General features: G+C 36.5%; 1 protein-coding gene across 1 annotated transcript in view; it reads right to left on the minus strand.

The window, feature by feature from the left end:
* PDZRN4 (PDZ domain containing ring finger 4) overlaps nucleotides 1–24,664 on the minus strand; it is a 361,626-nt gene that overhangs the window by 61,888 nt on the left and 275,074 nt on the right. The window contains 1 exon segment of the mRNA XM_019660455.1: nucleotides 1,150–1,406. Within this exon segment, the coding sequence (XP_019516000.1) occupies nucleotides 1,150–1,406 (257 nt within the window).

Below are 24,664 nucleotides of genomic sequence, written 5' to 3' on the forward strand. Positions count from 1 at the left end.
CTGACAGAAGGGGCTGTTTAATAAGTAAAGGGTGAATGAATAGTCATAAGCAAGACATACAGAGCCCCTGCCCTCCTGGAACTTGAGGTTTCAAGGAGTGGTTTCTGAAACATGGTGGCATATTAGAATTTCCCAGAGATACTTTTGAAAAATTCTGATGACTAGATCTCACTCTAAAAAATTCTTATTGAATCGGCCTGAGGTGGGATTCAGGCAATTAACTGATATTTATTTTCCAAGTTCCCAGGAGATTCTAATGTACACATGCGACCCACTGAACTAGACTTACAAAAGCCTCTAAAAGAGCAAAGAAGTGGCATGATTAGATCTGTTCTACGAAGTGAAGAATGGAATACAGTAGGCAGTGAAAATGGAGTCTGAAGCAACTATTGCTTTTATAAATCAAACTCTTAGTAATGCTTGAATATTTGTTTAAAAGTTTATAGAACAAAATATATGGGTCAAAACATACTTCCAAGACTATTCAAGTAGGACTATTTGAATAAAATATCTCTGACTGCCTTTAAGTTAGGTAAAAAACAATTGGGAAGAAATATTCCTTTAATAGTTCCTTATTTCATAGTTCTGTACTTATCCTCTGACAGCCAGAGCCTTTTGTTTACATCTCAATATATTGGATAATTGCTTTCTTTGGAGAATTGAACTTCAATTAAATTAATTTCTTAGCTTCTCCTTTAAAGAAGAGAAAAGCAAAAGAGAGAAAGAGGCGGAGGCGACCCGCAGAGGAGACTGTGATGCCAATGTGCCACTTTGGTGTCAGTCTTAATAAGGTTTTTGGCAGCTTTGGTGAGAAAAGCGATTTCCCTGACCAGTGCTCAAGTAGCACTGAGTAGCGTGAGGCTTTTGATGACTGGAAACACAAAGATGAACTAGTCAGAGCCAGAATTTTTCACGGCACCTCAGAAAGTGTGGTTCCTGAGGTAATGCAACTGCAACGGTCAGGGAAAGTCGCTAGCAGGGACAGCTGAGAACTAATCGGATGTAGACACCTTGGAGACATTTTCCAAACAGAGCTGAGCACCTGTCTCCGTAAATGTCAACTTGCTAGTGTAACTGATTTTTTCCAGCACCTCCTTTAAATGCTGACTGGAAACAAACAGAGCTTTGGGAGAAATGACAGAAAAGTACCTATCTGAGAGCAGAAATGGACAGATGTCCGGCACTGGAGGGGTAGGTGGCCGAAGTTTGGCCAGGGCCATGATGTGCTCGAAGGTGATGTCCGTCTGCGTGCTGGCGTTCATGAGCTGCACGTCGGGGGCTGTGCCATAGATTGGTTTACTGAGAGGCGTCCTCCTTAGTACCTGAACCACGATGGGCTCCTTGGCATTTCGAAAAGCTTCCACTGCCTCTTCATGGGTGGCCTTTGAGAGATCCTTCCCATTGACCTGTGAAGATGAAAGGACATTGCTCATCTCAGAGGAAAGAACAGAGAGGCTGTCATGATAGATTAATAAAAGGTGGGACGGGGAGGTTTAAACCAGCTCTGATATGAATTTTGTAAAGGAATATTTAATCAGACATTGACATTTACTGAACTCTTCACCCACATGAGGAAGTGAAGGAAAACAATGACTTCAGGCATCTTCAGGAAGTACACCATCAGAATTACTAGTAAAGATTTAAAAATTTAAATAACACATCGGCCTCAGAAAACACTCACTAAGATCTTCAGATAAGTAGAAATGTTAAATATATCCTTTGTAATGATCTATCAATCTCTTGGTGGAATTTTCAATATTTAAGCAGGCTTCCTGGGCTGAAATCTATATATTTTTTTAGGATATTGTCAAATTTCTTTCATAATCATCATCTTCTTATCCAAAACCATGTTTCACCCATGATCATTTACATTTTATCCTAAATCCTTTCTATTCGAAGTGTGGTCTGTGGACCAGTAGCAGGAGCTTCACCTAAGGGATGATTAGAAATGTAGAGAACCTGGTCCTATTCCAGACCTCCCAAATCAGAGCTGGCATTTTAACAAAATCCCAGCTGATTTATATGATATGCACATGAAAGGAGCACTTCTCTAAAACACCTCTGAGTGCATGTCCCTTTGGATCCTCACCTGTGTTAAATTATACCAATTGATAACTCTCCACGGTAGCCCTGGACATAACAAAGAAAGAGGTGACATTTGTCACTGCTTCTTAGTGAGGCCAACCAGTGGCATTTACCCCAACCTTTGTGGACCCCAAACACCTGCACACTTTTCTGAACACCCTCTTGAGAAGCAGTACAGGCTGCTGTCCAATAGTTGTCAATTTATTTCCCTAAAATGGATCCTGATAACACAGCTTCTTAGTGGGAGCTGTGTTTTAATAAAGGACTAAGGAATCCTAAAATAGCTTCACAACTCCCACCCTGAATGAATCAATCATGTTGGCTTTTGCATGTATGAAAACATACTTGGGAGCATAATACTGTACTCAAAACCCCTGAAATTATGCCATCTCTAGACAACTAAGACACCTGTCTATTGGTGAGGCTCTGATAACCGCTATGCATAAGCAAATCCTTAGAGATCCCTGGAAAGAAGCAAAGGGAGTCGCTGAGTTGCAATCATAGAGCAATTGCTAACATTCAAATAAGCACATTCTCTCTCCCTGAGCAGACAAAGAATATGTGTGTGCTCAGAGCAAGTGTGGGTTGTTTTGGGGTAAATGATACAACGCCAGGTAGAAGTCGTCATGTCATGTAGAGACAGGCTTAATGACCTGGAGGAGTTAATTTACTCAATGGACCCTGAAAGAGTTAATGTGCCTTCAAAAATGGAGCAATTAAGTTTCCTCACCAGCAAAATATGTCCCAGTGCAGTTCTTGGATCACTAGTAAGATTTTGGTTGGAGATTTGTGTGGGTAACTAATAATACCAATGCACACACACACACGCACTAGTCTGTACATCCACTCTCTGATTCTTTTTTCCATGGACTGAACTTGAAAGATATTACCAAATTTTCATTGGCACAAACTTGGAATGTCTTGATGACTTTGGGCATATGGGAGTAAGTAAACACGGGTCACCTATGAACACAGTCATATGTTCCTGGAGCTACTATCTGGGCTAGGGCTGCTGCTGTCTCCCCTGAGGACATGTGGTCAGCAGATGACAAGAGAAGTTCCAGAATGTTAAAACACAACCTAAAATCTAGCCTCTCATGTTTAATGATGTCATCCTCTATGTTTCATATTATGGTCAGTATTTATAAACTCCAAGGATATGGAAACTGATCCAGTGGTAGGTTAGATAGTTCTGTCAGTGGTACAGAGGAATAGCCTCTTCGTCTCCAGGCTTCCCACTTCATGGTGTCCCTTCTACATAGTGAATATCTCCTCCGGCAAAGCATCACACCCTTCCCTCTCTGAAAAGAACTTGTGGTCATTTTATCGACTATTTAAAACCTACTGAAACTATGTCAGTATGTTACCTTTTCCTATAAGCTTTGCATTTAGAGAAAGCTCTACCAGTGGCAGAATGAAAGAAAACAGTGCCCTTTTAAAAGAAATTTCAAGCAATAGCTGAGGGTAAAGGGAAAAATAATTTGTGGCCAGGGTTCCTTCCAGTCACACATTAAATCCTACTAATGCATAAATTGTGAGCCATTAAGTAGCGGACAGACAAATGCCATTATGCCATTTCTTCCTCAAGGTGGCTTGGTACTTTGCCACATGTTAATCTAGTCTTAGTATCCCTTTGTTTCTTGTTTTAGTGATATTCAAAGTAAGAATAATTTTTAAAAAGTGAGTTCCTTAGTGTTAATGACTGTGTTCCTATGAGCTAAGTAATCTTTTTTTTTTTCAAAATCCAGAAAGGTATAAAAAATTCTGCAGAAACATAAAAATTACTAAAGAGTATTTTAGGCTGTGAAATCATTAGTTCTTACTATAATGGTTAGTATATGCAGACAATATTAGTGTTCATACAGCAAGATCAATAGCTATTGCGTCTAAGACCTGTACATTCATTCATTTATAATCATGGCATTTATATGCAAATTTCATTTTTGGCTTTAAGGACAATCAAATACAATCTTAAAAAAGGACAGTCAGTGTAATCTCAAATATCTTACTTTCTCACTGGGGAATGCTCTTTTCTTCCAGTTATCGTGTAGCTGACCTCTATTTTCATAAGCTATTTAATATCTCTCAAAGTAAAGAAGTCTATGACCTTTAAAGGCTCTACTGCCTCACGTGATTCCTTAGAAAATGTAAGCACTGATAATAGAAAACACTCTTTTTTTTCTTTTATTTCACTTGAAGTTCATCAACATACTGTTAGCCTACCGAAAGGTCACCATTTTATAAATTATGCCTTTCACAACAGAAAAAAGAATTGTTTAATTGGGATTTTTCTGGCAGTGGCTTTGCTCAGTTATCATCAGTTACAGCTAGGGAGAAGAAAAACATGGAAAGACTATCGAAAGTTTTAATTCTATAGAACAATTTTGTAGTAAATTTACAAATACATTAATAGCAAAACTTCATTTTTTCCAAGTGGTGAGATCCACAACAAGGCATTTGATATTTCATGGGGCCATATCCTTACCATTATTTTTCTTATCCTTCATGTTCTCTCCCTCCTCCCTTCCCTTGCTTCCTCCACTCTCTTCCTTTCTCCCCCACCCCCTTACTCCCTCTGTCTTAATCTTAAATTTGGTATTGTATGGGTGACATATAACTTTTGTGTGTTTTGTGAAATAAGACTGGAGGTGGAGAAACCCTCTAGTAAAGATGTCCCATTTAATATAGGTAGTGAAGGGTGTAGGTCCACATCCCTCCAGCTGCCCAGGGAAAGGAAGGGAGATGTTTGCTGGAAGAGTATGGGAAAGCTGACTTTCAGGAGGAAAAACTGGTTGATGAGGGTTGGGAGCTAAACTGGTAAGAGGAGATGAAATATGATTTAAAGGTTAAAAAGGAAATACCCAACTCTCATGGGGTTTGAGTTTGAAGTTCATATGCAGAAGAGTTTCAAGAAGCCTGGGAATTTGATTTTAGCACGTTATAGAGAAAGAGACATTTTCTAAAGTGGTAGTTAAATGGAATGGGTGAAAGGTTAGCATGTCATAATACACATGAGAAGTATATGAGATAATTCCCTCTATTACTATAACATCTGGCATTTTGATAACTGTGGCCAAAACTGATTTGGTTTTACTGCTACTGAGCAACAAGGATACTGGAAAAGACTCCTGTGATTGATACCTGGTAAGAAGCTAGCAGTCCCAGAGTGGGATGGCTGGGCTCTGTGATGGTGACTAAGCCAGCTGATTTGAGATAAATGAGAAACCACGCACATTGTGCATAAAGAGGTTATCAGAGTTGGCAATAACATAAATGAGGGAACAAAGATACCAGTGATAGAAGTTTTAAGATAAAGAGAGGCATGTGGTTGTCCTCTTAAAAGAACCAACATCGGGATTGGAAACAAGTGGAAAAACTTAGTGATGTGATCACATTGTAAGGCATATAAATGTTGAGTCACTGTATTGTATGCCTGAAACTAACATAATATTATGTACCAACTATATATGTAAGTAAAAATATATATTTAAAAATAAAAATTAAAAAAGAAAGTAGTATTAATCATGTCAAACTGTCAAACTTGAAGCAGTTATAAGACATTCAGATAAATGAACAAATAAACAGATGATTGGTGACTAAAAGAAAAACTGATCATGAGAAACCATTTTCTGAGGTCCTCCTCTCACCCCGGCACTTATCAACTCTCACAGTTTTACAGATATGACAGAGAGTCCTATTTCTAAAAAGTTATTATTTGCCATTATATCGATACAGATAAGTGAATAGGAAAAAAGTAGGCACTTTTCAGCTAATCAATGCAAAAGAAGTGTGAATACATTTGTTGTGGCAGATGGGCTAATTAATCCATAAGCAAATTGTGAATGTTAAGTAAAGAATATAGCTTTCACATGTAAACCATATCAAAGGCAATGTTTGATGAAGCTTCTGTTTAATGAACAATCCACCCTTTTGGATAAATTGCAAAATCTGGGCCACTTGTCAACAACCTCCCCAGAGTGGCTGGTGGCCTCAGCTTGGATATGAGCTGTTCTACTTTGATTATTCCTCCAAATCCAGCCACATGCAAAATTTTCTTGAGTATCAGAAAACAAACATGCATTTTTTTCCCTTTTGAAGTGCAAACAAGTGCATGAATAACTGAGTCACCCTGGTGAGTTGCCATTTTTACAGCCAACAGTTTGGGATTGAGGCGAATTTCTAAACGTCTGTGCCAGTTATGAAAAATAAGGGCTTTTAAGCATCTATGCCTTTTGTGGGAGAATACATGTAAAAATACTCCAATATTTTATATAGCCTAATTTCAAATCGAGAATAAGTAGAAAACGCTTGGATTTTTAAAATATTTACAAATTATATGTATTTATTTACGGGTATTTACTCATTCATTCATTCATTTTCAGCTTTATTGAGGTATAGTTGACAACTAAAATTGTAAGTTATTTGAAGTGGTGATTTGTATATACAGAGGGTGCCAAAAAATGTATACATTTTTTGAGAAAGGAAAAAACTGTATTAAAATTGTAATACTCAATAGATGCTGATAAAAAAGATGAATACAAGTCACATTTGACTTCTGCAATTAACAAGAGATGCTCAAAGTGGCTACCATCAGCGTCCAGACACTTCTGATTACGGCGAACTATTGCTTGAGCAACATTGACCATAGTGTTAACATCTCTTAATGTGTATACATATTTACATATTTTTGGCACTCCTGGGGTGTGAGTGTGTGTGTGTGTGTGTGTGTGTGTGTGTGTGTGTGTGTGTGTGATTATCTAGTTACTAAACGCTTTCATCACCTGACATATTTAGTTTTTTTTGTTTGTTTTTTTCTGGTGAGCTCTACTCTTAGCAAATTTCAATTATGTAAAACAGTGTTATTGTCTACAGACAGCAAGTTTTACATTACATTCTCACACCTGAATATTGTGATTCTGGTTGGACATGACAGTTTACAAGCTCTCCCACTCTCACAAAAAAAACCTGTGGAATTAATTTTGATTAAAGCCCCTACGTGAATGCTGATCAAATTTTCTATTTGATAATTAGGGAGGTGTTGTAAAAACACAGTCTAGTATTTTATAAAGGGAGAAAACTTTAAATTGCTGCTAAAATGTTTGGGATAAAAGTAATTTAAAATAATCTGAACCCTGTATTCATTAAAACACTTGTCATATACAGTCTTTAAATTAATTTTAAGGAATTTGAGCACATCTTTTTTTTAACCTTGGCATACATTATTCTATGTGGATACTTGTTACATAAATTAAGCATGATAGAGTGTTACAATATTAAAGAAAAAAGAACTCACAGAATAGGGATTGTATAAAATTATATGAAGAAAATCTAGTTAGAGATTGATTAAAGTTAATTTTGACCTTTTAAAATATTTTTAATGAACAAAACCATCACTGGTAGGTTTGTGATCACTATGTAACTTTAAAAAGTAAGAACCTAAGAAATGTTAGCTTGCATGAAACCAATAGTGTGTGTAGTCCAGTGTTCTGCTTTTGACAGTGCTTTTAGTAGATTTATGGAATAAAATATGTTAATTATCACGTGATATAATGAGCAGACTTATCCAGAAATGGTCCTGGGGCTCCTTCTGGCTTGTCTGGACTATGAGGGACTGGCAGTTTCATTTTCCTGGTATGTGGGGGTGTTGCAGCTTCCCCTGAACTCCAAAGTCCCCAGCTGGCTTTCCCAGACAAATGGAAATCACTGACTTCTAACCCAGACAGCCTGAACCTCCTGTAGTCTGTTTCCGTACTGACAATGTTTCCATAAGAAGGAAAAGCAACTGTAGGATGGGATCCCCCCATTGGAATACAGACTCACTGCAGGTCCCGCAGTTCTGGGCACCCTGTATGGACTCTCTGTGGGGCTGGCTCCTAATTTCTATGCTCTCCCAATAAAGATAGTTGCCTAACCTCTGATTTGTGCCATTGTGACATTGTGGGATTATGTGTGACATAATACACATTTTCAACTTAAAGACTTGAATATATTAAAAGTGCTTGTGTATGCAACAGTGATGTATTTAAGACTCTCAGTAGCCCCCTGAGATATTTAGGCAGCTCATTATTACGTTTAGTTAATTGATTGTGACACAGAGGTCACGACCGTAGGACAGTATGTTGCTTCCTGGTCTCTTTCACAGGACACTTTGATGGTGGGGAGTTCCCAAATGCAAGTAAGACATGTTCAACTTTTCTTAAGATGTTATAGATCCATTATTTGTGAATTTATCAAAAGTGTTTTTTTAACCAATTTATAATTTTGATTATAGGAAATCTTGGGGATGTACCTTTCTTAATTGTTTTTTTCCCTTATTACTATTATCTTTTCTTTGTTTTATTTTTTTATCCCTTCTCTTGTATTTTCTGTTTCTTCTTCCCATTGCTACACTTCTCTTCAAAGCTTTCCCATTTGTGATTTTACAAATTTGAAAAGTGTTTATATAAATTATTTCTGTTATTAAGGAACAGCTTATGATGTTTTGATTATTACTGAGAGCAATAAATTAAAATTACACAACATAGTTTCACTTACCTCTTTATAAATAAATTTATTTTCCCTCACCTTAACAGAAGAAATGGAAGTTTCTCCTCGTTGCCACATGAACTGGTGGTTCTTGGTTTGCCCCCGAGACCCACAGTCTATGCTGCTCTACTCGGCTCTGTGCCCTGGGACACCGACCACTGTATACTCCCTGCTTTATATTTTATTTGTTTCAGCCAATGATAAGAGAGCTAGTATTCTGTGCCTTTACCCAGCCCCTCCCTACCTGGTTTTGGGGACGCCAGCTCTTGTTAGATTCTATTCACACCCCTCTCTCATCTGTCCCCTTCTGGCCTATGGGTAGTGAGGACTTTTCTTTCCATTGCTATACCCTGTGTTCTTTCTCTTAACTCTGCTCACACCTCTGTAAGTCGTTTCATCATTAAACTTTCTTCAATTAATTCCTTTGAGAGTGCCTTCCATTTCCTTCTGGGACCATGCCTAATACAACTAGACACAAAAACTCCTTGGATTTAAAAAATAACAACAACAAAAATATGATAAAAGCTGAAAGTTATTATCTTTGCAAATTACATTTACTATCAAAAGTAGTTGCATCAAAAATACAATTTCTAGTTTCTTGAATTCAGCAAAAGTCACAGATTTTTAAAGGATAACTAAAATATAACTTTTATTGAGATCATATAGCAAATTTTAAGTATTCAGATATTTGATGTGTAATTTATTTTGTAGAATATCCCTCAGTTTGCCTTTGTCTAGTGTTTCCTCTTGATTAGGTTCAGGTTATATATTTTTAGCAGGAATGCCTAGAAGTGGTGGTGTGCCTTTCTCAGTCTATCCTATGAGAAAGCAAGTAATATGGGTTTGTCCATTACTGGTGTTGTTAATCTTGATGATTTACTGAAAGAGAGATATAGAGATAGAGATAGAGATAGAGAAGAGAAATATGAATATGAATCAAAGCAAATTGTTAAAATTTGGGAAATCCAGATGATAGTATTTGAAAATTCTTTATACTATTCCTGCAACTTTTTGATAAGTCCGAAATTATGTCAAAATAAAACATTTCAAAATATTGTTATATTTGGTATTAGCTAAGAATGAATTTGTACTGTAATCATGTAGAGATAATAATTCTTATAAGGAATTGATGGATACAGAGCATCCACAGAGTTTGTTTCTGTATTTGCATATCTTTAGAGAAACAAATTTCTACTCCTCACTGATGTCTTTTTTCTTGTGTGTGTGCGTGCACGCGCGCGTGCACGCACACACACACACACACACACACACACATCCCTACAGCAAAAAAATAGATGAGTATCACCAAGTTTATCATTGTCATAACAATTCATCTACTGAATATCACCTAAAATCCTGTTCTCCAAGTTGAGCTATTTAGAAAGATAGATGGCAATTAAAAAAAAAAGATAGATGGCTGCCTTCTGGCTAACTGTGGGTATCTTTCATTACTATTAAAAGACTTTTTGTATCTCAAGTGACTCTATAAGCAGTGAATAATGACTTGAAGTCTTTGGAGTAGAGTCCACTGATGAAATGGTAGGATAACAACTACTTACTGACCTTTTACTTCCTAAGATAATACTAAGCTGATGTAGCTGATTATTAATAAACCTTTCAATTGAGTTTTGACATATCAGATCCAAGTATGTTAAACTTAATGAGAAATTTTCAGAGACATAAAATTTTCTGCAACAGGTGTAATGGTATAAGGACATAAGGCATATATAGGGCAAATGTTGTTAAAAAGAACTCAAATTGTTTCATTTGGAAGAAACTTCATTGTAATTAAATGATCCAGATTTTCTTTTAAAAATTACTATAAATGGCACCTGTAACTGAGGACTCGGGCAGAGCTATTCATCTTTCGTATCCATTGAACAAGAGGACAGGTGTTCTTAGCCCCTGGACAAGATTTCTTGGTCCCAATTTTGTTATGAGAGCATACATGGATAGCAAAAAGATAACCTTGGGTCTTCGCCACAGGAGCATAGTGCCAAAGGAGTGCTAAAAATAACTATCTGTTAAATGGAAGGAATAAAAGTGTTTCACATAGTTACTAAAAAGAGACTGTGAGATAGTGAATTATTTGTAACAGGGGCTATGTCATAACAACATCAAAGGTGCTGAGGACATCGTCACCAGAGATTCGCTGTACCTTATCTATTGGGTTGTCAGAAAAGTCATGATATAGTTTTTCTATGTTTTTTGTTGCAAAAATGTGTCATGACTTTTCTGACAACCCAATGTAAGAGGGATCTCGTGATTCACTATTTAAATACTTTTGTGCAATAAATGATAAGAAACTGTTTTGTTGAGTGCTGTAATTTAAGGAGCCCAAAACGTTTGCCACATCCTTGACAATAAATATGTGTTAAACACATTTTCATATATTTCTCTATTAAGAGCCAGTGAAATAAACGTGATTAGACTTGCCATTAAAGTTATCTGTGTTTACATGCAAATTTTGTTCCTTTCATTGCCCAGTTCCATTTTGTAATCCAGTTACCCATATTATTCCTTTTACTTAAATATGCTGCACATATGGTTTGAGTGGCAAGCAAAGACATCAAGTGCCCTGCTTGAAAGCCACACCCACCATTCAATGCTGAAGTACAAAAGAACAAGGATGTGGGAATCATCTAGAACTGGGATCTAAACATAGCTCTCAATATTAGCTGTATTACTAAAGTTATTTAAAGTCTCTTAGCCTCAGTTCCTTCATCAGGAAAAGGAGATAACACCCACTCACAGAGTTGTGGATTGGGTCAAGTAAATAAGACAGCTAAGGCAGCTAACAGAGCTCTACGATGTTGATCCATGTTTCTTTCCATCCCTCCCTTACTTCCTGAAGAACTCTTAGTGACAGAGACCAGACAATTCTCTGGGGATACAAGTTAATACCTATGCTTACAGTCTTGGCAGTGACAATGACAACAATACCAGTTAGCACTGAGTGAGATTTCACAAGTACCAAGAGCTGAGCAAAGCACTTGGCTTATATTATCTCAGTCACACTGAAGAGCAATCATGTGAAGTAAGTATTTTATCCCCATTTGAAAACTGGGGAGGCTGAGAATCAGAAGGTGTAATAGGCTGAACAAGGGAAGGCACCTGCTCTCAGGATCTGCTAGAGAAAATCAATATATACATCTATAATTGTAAGAAGACTTGTAAAGAACTGAAATAAAGGTATTAACAGAGTTCTGCAGAGCACAAAGGGCTAACTATGCCTGCATGTACTGTGATTTAATTTCAGGGTGTGACATTTCAGGTAGGTCTTAAAAGATGAAGAGTTTCATAAGTTGTAAAGATGGAAGAGAGGAAAGGAATCGCAGGGTAAGGGTTGAAAAAACAAGTCTTCTGAGAACCAGTGAGAGATCTGGTGTGACTGAGTATGGAGGGATTTGGGTAAGTGTAGGGTTAAGAGGCTGGAAACGAGGCTTTGACACAGGTCCTGGTGTCCTCAATGGGCCATGATCAGGTATTTGTTTCAAATAACAACTTTCATCTGAAAAGTAACACGTTCTCATTTATGTCTTAGGGAGATAACTCTGAGGCTGTGGTGAGAACAGAATGGAAGAAGGAAAACCATTTAGGAAGTTACTGGGGAAAAAAAAGATTAGTGCCTGGATCAAGGCAGAGACAGCACGGATGGTCCAACTGGAGGAGGATGGAGAGGTGTAAATGGTATTTTGATGCTCTCATTCATATGTATTTCAATGGGACCTATCAGATTGGCAGACTCCACAATAGTCTAACCTCAGCTTCTATTTCAAATAATTAAATCCATCCTGTGCAGAAATATAAGCTGTAGCAGTTGAATTTTAAGTATAAAGGCATTCTAAGTAAATGTTGCTCACCCCCTGTAGACTTATATTTTCAGTGATTATTTTAGAAATCAAACACTACTTATTCCAACGTTCTGAAACACTGCCTTTCTGGCTAGTACCCACCTAGCCAAGTATTAATTGTGTCACCATAAACACACACACTCTTCCTCTTTTCCCCTACTTTTCTCTCTCCCTCCCTTTTCTCTCTCTCTCTCTTTCTCTCTTTCTCTCAAATATTCACACGAAATACATACTCACACACATACAAACACTGTTATGCTTTCTAGGATCCTCCACCTGAATCATTTATAGCTTTGTGTGGGATATAAACTTAGAGAGATATTTTACCCAAGTGAGGATACTCATATAGGAGTTGTAGCACATGGGGATTAACACAAGAAAGTCGACTTTGCATAATATATCACTTTTTCTTCCAATACCAGCATCTCTAACCTAGTGCCTAGAAGATGAAAGGTATTTCATACGAGTTTTTGAAAGGACAGGACAAAATCTGAACAAACAGCTATCACCCTAGGAGAAGTGGGAGGTTGAAATCATTTTCAACAATCAATCCTGCCATTTGAATTCATCCTGACACTTGTTGAGTTCAGTAAATGACATGAAACTCCAGTAAAAAGGTCAAGCCCCCAGGGAAATTCACAAATTTTTACATCTGCAAGTAAAACTACCTGAACTTGTGCCCATAACCTTTTTTTTTCCCTTCCATCACCTATATTTGATCCCTTTTACCCTCATCTATTACCCCCTTCCCCCTTTACCCTCTGCTAACCACTAAACTATTGTCTGTGTTTACGAGTTTTTGTTTCTTTATTTGTTTGTCTTGTTCCTTTGTTGTTTTCAGTTTTATATCCCACTTCAGTGAAATCATATGGCTCTCAACTTTTTCTGTCTGACTTATTTTGCTTACTATAATAATCTCAAGATCCATCCATGTTGTCGCAAATGGCACTATTTCATCTTTACTTATGGCAGAATAGTATTCCATTGTGTGTATATACCAGATCTTCTTTATCCAATCACCTATTGATGACACCATCTATCGATGGTATTGTTAACACCATACTTCCAACTTCTTCAAATTCATAGGCTTTGAAATATTTTGTTCTATATTTATTAAAAAATAGATTGCTACCTATGGCAAAAGATGAAGTAATTACATTTAAAATTGCTGCAGATACTATTTTATTTAGAATACAGTAAAACCTTGGATTGCGAGTAACTTGGTTTGAGAGTGTTCTGCAAAATGAGCAAACATTTCTAATACATTTTAACTTGGTAAACACACAATGTCTTCCAATATGAGTAGTTTGTTTCCAGAACAAATTATGCTCGCAAACCAAAGTATTACTGTAGTTGGAATTTGCCCCAGGAATTTCATTGACTTGATTGTCTCTAGGTGCAACTTGAAATACATAATAAAGATAACAATAATAAAAATTTGTTGCGTGTTTACTATATGCCACACACTTTATCCAGTACTACCTGCTACTACAGGTGCAGACATAATTATCATACTTATTCTATAGATAATGAACTTAACTGAACTTTAACAACTTAATGACTTGTTCAAGATCACACAACTGCTGAGTGAAAAAAACCCAATATTTTTCTACAAATTCCTATTAATTCTTTTTAAACATCAATAGGAGTTTCAGCATAGAAGCTCTAAACATTAGATAAGAGGATTAGTGGGAAGTTCATTCTATTTCCTTTAATTGTCCATAAGATTACCGTTAAGTAATGACTCTACTGTAGGAATTATGATTATGGATAATTGTCTTAACTTGTGTACCCAGGACAAGAAAACTCCAATTTAAAAGTGAAAAAATGTTCCTGTAAAATGAGTAAGTTAGACAAGATTCTATCCAACAACCTCCTCAGTTCTCAAAAATCTACTTAAAAAGTATCTCTTTTGGAGTATTTATCTGAAGAAATACTCCAAAGAAATCCAAAACATGAGTTTGAAAAGACATATACACCTCTATGTTCATTACATCATTATTTACAATAGTAAAGATATGGAAGCAACCTAAGTGTCCATCAACAGATGAATGGATAAAGAAGGGGTAGTACATTTATACAATGGAATATGACTCAGCCATAAAATAGAATTAAGTTTTACCATTTATGACAACATGGTGGACCTAAAGGGTATTATACTAAGTGAAATAAGTCAAACAGAGGAATACAAATACCATATGATTTCACTTATATGAAGAATCTAAAGAACAAAATAAATGAACAAAACAGAAACAAACTCATAGATACAGAGAGCATTTTGATGGTTGCCAGGTGGGAGAGGATTGGAGAGATGGGTAGAAAAGGGGGAAGGGATTAAGATGTGCAAATTGCCAGTTATAAAAACAATCATGGGGATGTAAAGTACAGCATAGAAAATATAATCAATAATATTGTAACAACTATGTATAGTGTCAGATGGGTACTAGACTTATCGGGATGGTCACTTCCTAAGTTATATAAATGTCTAATCAGTATGTTGTACACCTGAAACTAATATAATATTGCATGCCAACTATAATTGAAAAAAATTTTAAAAGTATGCATAAGCATGAATAACCACTTTTCTTTATATAACCCCTGAAGTTACTGAAACCGTTGGTAAACCCCACCTCCCCTGCACCTTTATTTTCTATAAGTGCATTAGGTAAAATTCAGACAAGAAGGTGACTCAAAGATGGGTCAATCTGTTATTGAACTTTTAGCTTAAAATTTCCAGTTCAAGTCCTAGCCTTGCCCGCATGTGACCTAATATTGATTCTGCTGAGATAAGATGGGTAAAGTCTGTAAGGGGACAAGACCACTTGGGTTCTCTTTTACCTTAGTGGACAAGGTCAGAATGAGTGGTTCTAACAAAAAGAACTTTTCCAAAACAACAGCTGGACTACATGGAGATTTGTAACCAACTCAAGGCCTATCTGAATGCAATGCATGCAAAAATTTCACAACAGTATTCGGGGACACTTTCTGAAAACTGTGTTCATGGCTGTATATCTCCTTCAGGAAGCAAATAAGACAGAGGAACAGAGTATATGCAACTCTGCAGATGGAGTCATCATAGTCTTAAATTTAATTTGCCATAAACATTTTTCTATACTAATATTGTTAATTTTATTTCACTTTGTTTAGAAGAGTGGGAGAAGGGCTCATTTTTATAAATTTAGTTCCTTTAAACAATTACCATCTGTACGCTTTTGAAATAGTTTTCAGCAGATAAAACTATCCTGCCAAGGCCCGGTAAAAGCTCTTCATTGTTCCATGTCTGCACAAATTACCTTGCATCTCCGATGATTTTATGTACATTTAATCACTAAAGATTAATTACATGGCATACGGAAACCAGTGAAACACTGAAGAGATAACTTCACTTTAAGTGCACATGCAGCTAACTTGTGGCTTTTTAAAACAATTTTAATTAAAAGTGCTAGAAGAATCATCGGGCTGAAAATATTAGGAGCTCTGGGATGGATGAGCTTAGCATAGCTAATTAATTGTATATTTAATCACAGCAGCCTTTGGCTGTAATTAATAATCTATTTTCCTCTGGTAATAAATATTGTAGTTCTGTAAAACAGAATTTATAATTTCCAGAATGCCATATGCACAGAGTGGGACAGAAAACAATCGTTTCCACACCAGCTTCGGAGACGAGGTTGACTTTGTGTATTTATAGAGAGGATGTTTTCCATATCTTCCATTTGTTTTAAATGTCATCTCACAGTAGCAGCTTACAAATAGCTATCCCAGAGTGACTTGGACATTTCAAAGGTGTAAAGGATAATCCAAAAGGACAGACTAGGAGAATGCTAAATGAAGTCTGACTTTTCTTCTAACACAGAGATCTCATCCTTTAGAAAACTTTCGGTAGCTCCATCTTCATGGGAACAGGGAGACTCGGCACTAAACAGTTCGTTCCGTTTGTTTCCTTTTAAATGGCAGTGATATTCAAGAGATTTCCAGCATCTGCAACCTGGTAAAATGCTCAAACCACAAAGCTAACTTTAAAAAACCTTCTTCCTTACGATATTAATAGCTTTTATTGAGTGCTCATCACACACACACACAGACACACACACCTTTCTGCTCTTCAGGAATCTATGCCAAGTATAGCATATTTTTGTTCTTACAATGCTTTCATTAATTTTTGTGAGAGAAACTCTCTAATGGGAGGTTGTCACATGCTTTTCATATGATCTAAGATTTCTTTCTCCTTGCAAGCAAGATTTAAATTCCAAGAGTTTTGCATATAAAGGAGATAATAAATTAATCTTAGATGATAGGTTTTCACCTATATTTTAAAGATGTTTTAATATGAGAAATTTAACTATCAGTTTGCCGTTGCTGTTTTATATTTTAAAGATTTTTTTACAGTAATGTGTAGAAGTTACAGGTTGTTGAATAAATACATCTTTAGCTTAAGGAATCTTTTAAGATCATGGAGAACACACATTTTTGTATGCATCTGATACAACTGTTTGATACACTAATCAATTCGTAGCCTAAGTTCCATTTTTCTGGGGGTTATGTGGTCTTCATATGAATATGTATGAAAGGAACAGATATGAATTAGGTTATTAAAATTATGTCAAGTGAAAATATTTTTATTCAGTCTATACTGGGTATTAATAAAGGTCTAGGAATCAGACAAAGAAGAGAATGAAATACGGTGTTAAAAATTTGCAAGTTTCCCGAAGGCCACCATTAATAAATATCATGTGATCAAAAGTAGCTCTTGTCAAATACATGATGACGTCTTCAGGGCTTAATCAATTCATAACATAGCATGCATTGCCAATGAGAACAAACGTGTTAAAGACAATTGTCTAAAAACTGCACAAGATAGTCTTTTCTTTTTAGAGTTGTGCCCAGCTAACAACTCCTGATGCAGGCTCTCCTAATGTCCCAAAACAATGATCTATGAAAGCAAAGGGATAGTGAAAGGCAGCATTCACAGTTAATACATTTGTCCCAATTTTTCACAGAATTCTTCACTTCCTGTTTGAACCAAACTAATAATTTAGATAACTTTCTCTGAGAAGTCATATATTTGGATAACATGGGCATGTGAAATGTGTGTGTGTGTGTGTGTGTGTGTGTGAGAGAGAGAGAGAGAGAGAGAGAGAGAGAGAGAGAGAGAGAGAGATTCAACAGTTACCCACTGGATACTCAGAGAAGTAAAGTGTCAGCTGTGCTGCTAATTCTGTAGGGAAACCTGGCAGTGTCCATGCCTGCCTTGAAATATTCTGTTACTCACAGTACAAAAACCAGCTCTATCCTGTTGGAACCGTTAGGAGATTATTTTAGTATGTCAGACCTGAGGATATGTGTTGCTGGGGCTGGGAAGAGGGATTTTGAGAGGCGAGATCCTACTGGTAGATAGATGGCGGCAATTTTTTGAAATGTGCAGGGAGATTGCGTAACAGAAGTTTAAAGTAGAGGATCTTAGAGATGGGACAATCCTGAAGGCAGGAGACGCTAGGGACTCATGAGATGATGCTACTATGATGGTTTAACCTTTTTTTCCCCCTTGGACTATGAAGAGATGCCATATCATGAGATAGATGATTGAATAGAGAAAGAGAAGAAAGAGAGCAAGAGAGCGAGAGACACAGAGAGAGGGAGATGAGTTTGAGCCACACTTAGCTCTTCTTTTAAGTTCAATGCTGCACATGACAAGACATAGACAGGAAAGATGTGTTAACCCAGAGAAAGAACTATTTTGAGGGTCCAAGTTGCTTAAACAGTTCATGAAAAGATATATGAATGTACCATTATAATCCACAAAGGCAAAGTAAAGGAAAACAAGTATCAGTGTGTAGCCCTGGGCTTGATTCCAAGCTCTGCACTGCCCCTGAGCAGCTATGAGACTTCAGGCGGATCACTCTTTGAACTTTGATTTCCTCCTTTATACATTGAGGATAATAATGTTGATCTCTAAAAGTTGTTAGGACAAAGTCATGAGAAAATATAGAAAAAGTAACCAGTATTTGAGATAGAGTAGGAATTCAACAAAAAATATAGAAATGATTTATGGTATTTTGTTATGTACATGGCATTCAAAAGGGTTCTCTATCCAATATTTATCAGTGAGTGATGATTACGGCACATTTAGACATGTTGAGAAAGCATGTTTGTGAGATTTTTTGGATGGTACAAATTTGAAGAAGTAAAATATTATACACAAAAAGAGCACTGGATTAGTGGTCAGAGGGCATGAATCCTCGTTCTAGACCAGCGGTTCTCAACCTTTCACAGGGGTCGCCTAAGACCATCGGAAAACACATATTTTCGATAGTCTTAGGAACCGAGACACCGCTCCTCTATCCGTCTCCAGGCCCACATGCAGATACTCCCACATACGAGTACCCAGCGACCCCTGTGAAAGGGTCATTCAACCCTCAAAGGGGTCGCGACCCACAGGTTGAGAACCACTGTTCTAGACCATTTGTTACCAATGCAGACTTGGAAAATCATTTTAACTCTGGAAACCTTAGTTCATAAAATGTTTCAAATACATGTGAAGTAATTACAAATGAGGGGAGTTAATGCTTGATATTTGAAATCTACTTAGCGATTTATAAATTAATTGCTTCACCAACATTTATCTCACTGCTCATAGGAGATTTAAATATTATCCACATCTTAAGCAGTAAATATTGGTTTAAATGATTTTTACCAAGGTCACACAACAAGTGGTAAAGCTGGGATTAAAAGACTTGACTAGCTCTCAGCATTCTTGTTATCCCACCCTGGGACAGTTCTCTTTTGTTCTCGACCTGCTGCCTGGGTTAACTAATCACTGTACAGGATATAGGAAATGATTGTTAATATAAATCTAAATATAATATTCTCAGCAAAACTGCTTATTAAAGAAGACAGTGATAACAAGAAGTATCTATTATCGATTCTCAAGTTCTCTTAATTGTATTTGAGTTAACTAGAAAGTAGGACAGAGAGCTATTGGTTAAACTTGTTCCTTGTGAAATATTCAGTTTGGTACCTTTTTGAAAGCTGAGGGTTATGGATAATTGATGTCACCATTAAATTTTTACTAATGTCCTAGACTTATCAAATGACGGTTTCACAAAGTAAGAATTTTGTGTTGAAGAAGAATTAAAAACCTCAGCAAAATATCTAAAATCTATGAAGCCATGGTCTTTTAAAATAAATAAAAGAACATAAATTTAGTTTCAAGAATGGTGAGTTTACTTGCTCTCATTGCTTAAATTGCTGAGATTCCAAACATGGAGGTAAGTTCTAGTCACATCTACTGCTCCATTAACCCCACAATTACTCTAATACAGGATGCACAGAGAGGGGCAGCTGGTGGAAATGATTTCCTAAGTGACTGAACTGCTGAATAGCACAATGTCCTTAAGGCTAGGCTTTCTCGACAGCGGCACTATTGGCATTTTCGGCTGGATAATTTTTCGTTGTGGGGGACCGTCATGTGCATTGAGAATATTTAGCAGCATCCCTGGCCTCTACCCATTTGATGCTACACAGACATACACACTACCACCAATTATAACAACCAAAAATATCTCTGGACATTGCCAAATGTTCCCTAAGAGTGAGATCACACCCAGTTGAGAACTGCTGTTTTAGGCCTCATTTTTTGTGTGTGATTTTTTTTCTTTTATTATTAAAGTATAGTCGACCTACAATATTATGTTAGTTACAGGTATACAATATAGTGATTCAACATTTATATACCTTATGATATGATTATAATAATAAGTCTAGGAACCATTTTTCTCCATACAAAGTTATGATATTATTGACTATATTCCTTGTGGTAACATTATATCCCTGTGACTTCAGAGGTACGGACTTCCAGTTATAGACTAAATAAGTCATAGGTTACATTTTTTTTTAAGCTGAGCCATCCTGCCACCTGTTGGCAGCTCAGCAGCTGCTCAGCTCGGGCTGGGACCCGAACCGCTGTTGCTCAGAGCTCACACTCTTGAGCGAGCTCTTAACCAACTGAGCCACTCGGCCGGTCCTATAGGTTACATTTTAATAACATTTTAGTTCACTAAGGTTAAATAATGCTGGGTGTAACAGGGACCTGGGTTTATTTATAAGAGAGTTAAAACACTGTATAAGATAGAAGTTGAAGAACAGAAATTAGTTTCTGTTTCATGTATTATTTTTTTCATTTTATAATTATAGTCATATTTTAAGGGAAAAGAATATGGCCCGAATATATGTGGCAAAAATAGCAAGTTGATATTACTTAATAGGACTTTAATTTATTGTTTCTGCCAGTCAGAAAAAAATTAAGTGTGATTGTCAGACTTCTTCTATCATGATGTTGTCCTGAGGTAGAGACCCAGAAGCTGCCACTTGTCCATTACCTACTCTATGTCAGACTCTTTGAGCTATCATTAAAGTGGTAAAATCATCCATATGACAAGGATTGAAAGGACAAAGATCCCTAACTCCAGATGACCTGCTGCTTGATTATTCTAATAAATATTGTTTCATTAATTTTTTCTTTTAGGTTTCATTTTCTATTTTTTATTAAATTTATAATTTCCTCTAAATGTACTTAAATTTTCCATATCCTCCCCAAGTAAGCCTACATATGGCTCCCTCATAAATAATAGCCTCAACATTGCTAATATGAATTTTAAAATCATTTGAAATTCCATATGCTCTTCCTAGAAACGTTCTGCTCCATGCTGATTATCTGAACACGTCACTGGTTTGCTGACTTGGGACAGGATTTAGGATGCTGAATAAAGGAATGTGGAAGGAATGACAGAATGTTCTTTTTATAGGACTAAAAGGCTATGACACATCACCAGATTAACAACAATACCTTTCAACATTTGTTCTGGAAATAGTATTTACCTATTTGGAGCTCTTGACATGACTGCATACTGTTATTTTAGATGCTGATGAAAAGTAACACAGCAGACTCATATCTTATTCATTCATTCATATGTAATGCATTTCTCTCCAGATTTAAGAAGGATGCATACATATGTATTTTCTAAAAGGCTATAAAATTCAATTACTATGTTTACCCAACAACAAACTACTTTCTCAACTTTAGAACTCCAGTTTGAGAAAACACTCACCTCTCAGCAAGAAGACATTTTCCATCTTCCTTCATTAGGGTAGTTGAGCATGATAAAGAAAAATGTGATCAAGTGTGACAAAATCTATGCTTCATCTACACGAGTCGCTTCCACTATAATTTTAATTGCTAGATATCAGGGCTTCAGATATTTCTACTGCATGTCAAGAGACAAGCCTTATGAATTAAAGAATATTTTTGGTATATAACCGAACATGTAAATAGATATTTTGTATAATTAACTAATTTTTGGAAGCCAGCATATTTGTAGAGTTCACAAAAGTAAACATTTAAATACATATAATTGAGTTTCCCTGCTTAGAGTATTTCAAGTTCTAGGCTTATTTAAAGTTGGTTATAGTAGAATAGAAAGCAAATGATGTTGTTAAAACTCAAAGCTAACAATTATAATTTAAAATATAATTAGATGTTGAGACCTTTCTAGTGTGTAATATTATACTCCTGTCAAAGCGCTGGGAACACTAATTAAAATGAAAAATTAGAAAATAATTTTTCTGAGTTTGAGATTAGTTTCTTCTTCCTTTTCTTCTTTTAATTTTCATTTATGAATTAAATTAAAAAAAAGTGAATAGCAGCCATGTGCCAGACAGTTTTAGGCACTGAGGTAACATAAGTGAACAAGTTAGACAAAAGCCCTGACCTCACAGAGTCTATATTTTAGTGAGCAAATAGACAATAAATATAATAAATACTTTATCTATTTGTGAAGTGCTATGGAAAGATAATTATTTGTTAAGTGCTATGGAGAAAATAGAGCATTGTGAGGAAGACAGAGAGTAGGGAAGGGGAGCTGTAATTTTTCCTTGTGTGGTCAGCATAGGTCTCACTGAGATGTTACCAGACATTCAAGCAAAGATTTAATGAAGAGATAAAGGAACGCTCATATGTGTACCTGGAGGAACCCAAGGAGAGAAACAGCCGCTGCAAAGGCCCAGAGATGGAAGCGCTCTGTGCATTTAAGACAGCAGGGAAGAAAAGGGGCTGAAAAAGGGTGAGCAGGGCAGAGGAGCGATAGATGAACTCACAGCAACTGGACACACACTGCGTTCCTGTCTGAAGTGGACTTTGATCCTTCGTTGTCTTTCCAAAACAGCTTTCCCCACTTTTCTTACTTTGGTTTCTCTTCCTTATTTTCATTCTCTACTTTCCTATCTTGTTCAATCTGTCTCCTCCTTCCCTGTCAACACCCATATTCCCCTGGTTGCTGCCATGCTATTGCCATTTCTCTTGCAATCTCCAGGCAGACTGTCCACACAAGCAGTAAAGCCTTATTCATTGAGCTCTGACTTTGAGTCAAACATGATGCATTCAATACCATCACACTTAATTCAATTTTTGTAATAACTCTCTTAGATAGGGTATTTTTGCTACCCCTATTTTTCAGATGGCAGAAGAGATAAAGATTACATATTTCTGTTTATGTTGCATAAGAAAGATTTGTAAGCGATGGGAATTGAACTCCAGTGGAGTTGACACCAAATCTAAGATTTTTATCTACTACGTTATATTGTTTCCCAGTTTCTTCTATTCCCAACTCAATTAAAGAAGTATGTCAAACAGTGGACTGAACAGAATAGGAGTATTATTAAATTATTTTCCATTGTTAGAAGGGGCCTTGAAAGTCATTCTGTCTAACTTCTCCTCAATTTTTGAATGTCTTTTGCAGCTTCTATGTCAAGTGGTCATCTAGGCTGTACATGAAAACTTTTGTAAACAAAGGGTTGAAATAAGGGTTTGTTTTTAAACAGAGCTATATTAGAACATTGGTCCATAATTTCCATTGTTTCGTCTTACATAGAACTGGAAACTACTGGCTATGATTTTTCACATAAAAATATTGAAAAGTTATTGTCACTTTTCAGTTCTCTTCTCTCTTAACATGTTTTTGTCTTAGTTTATCACATTAAGTGTTAAACTTTAAAATAACTTAATAGTATACCTCTAAGTGTACTTCTGGCTAAATTTTGTTTTAAGATTATGTTGTAGCAAAGGCAGATATAGGAATTATTAAACTTCCTTTCCTCTAATTCTATTTCAAAACAAACACAAATAGTAACGTAGGAAACAGGTGACAGTAAGAATAGTAACACCTCCAGGAAATCATGGCATGCTGGGAATTTCCTGATGTGTCATTTCCGTACCAGAATTAACCCACAGGAACAGTCGATCCCTAGGATCTAGTCATCTCAGGACAAGTAAGGGGTACAGGCTGTCTGATCTGGCTTGCACCAAGTATAAGATAGTTCAAGTGTTGCCTGCCCAGAGATAGGCTTCTTCCTGTTCCCTTAATAGCCTCTTCTGCCATGGAGCCTGAAACTCCTCACTTTCCTTAATGTCTCATCCCCTCCCCCAACTTATAAAAAACAAAAAAAACAACAAACGTCTTGTCTGGGAACAGTAATATACTAGCATTCATCATACTTTACTATAGATGAATTAATAAGGTCCACTAGTGTCAATATTTAGATATGAAGAAACCTGGATTCAGGACAAGTACATTTTTCAAGGAGGAGGTTGTGACTGAAGAGAAGAGGCAAGTTTTGAGGCATGAGAAGAATGATTAGGGTGCTGCACTTGGGAAGCAAGGTAGGGATCAGTCTTGGGTGGCCAGAGGGAGGTTACAATCTGAAAGAACACACAAAGTCACTGGATGGGCTAGTGTGTACACACACCTAACCTCCTGCATGCTTTTCTCTGGCGTTTATTGTCCTGGGATGAATTCAGAGTAAAGGGTAAAGGTGCCCACAAAGAATATTTGGAGCAAAAACTCACCTTAAAGTTCAAGAAACAGAATCAAAAGGGTTGAGTAGCCCAAAATCACACAGTTAGTTTGTAGCAAATTTGGGTAATGGAGATCTACCTGGTACACCTTTGGATTCCATGGTTTGGTCAAGGTTATAGTAGGTGAGATGAAAATATGGGCGATAACAATTCTCATAGTTCACATCTTACATTTATTTAGCACTTACTAGTCATCACGTGGTAAATATGTTTCTTGTGTGCTTTCAGCATGTAATTGATAAAAAGGCTCCTTGTGGTGGAATAATTCTACTGTACATTTTTGGATGGGTGA

Source organism: Hipposideros armiger, unplaced genomic scaffold, assembly GCF_001890085.2.
Source record: "Hipposideros armiger isolate ML-2016 unplaced genomic scaffold, ASM189008v1 scaffold_318, whole genome shotgun sequence".
NCBI lineage: Eukaryota > Metazoa > Chordata > Mammalia > Chiroptera > Hipposideridae > Hipposideros > Hipposideros armiger.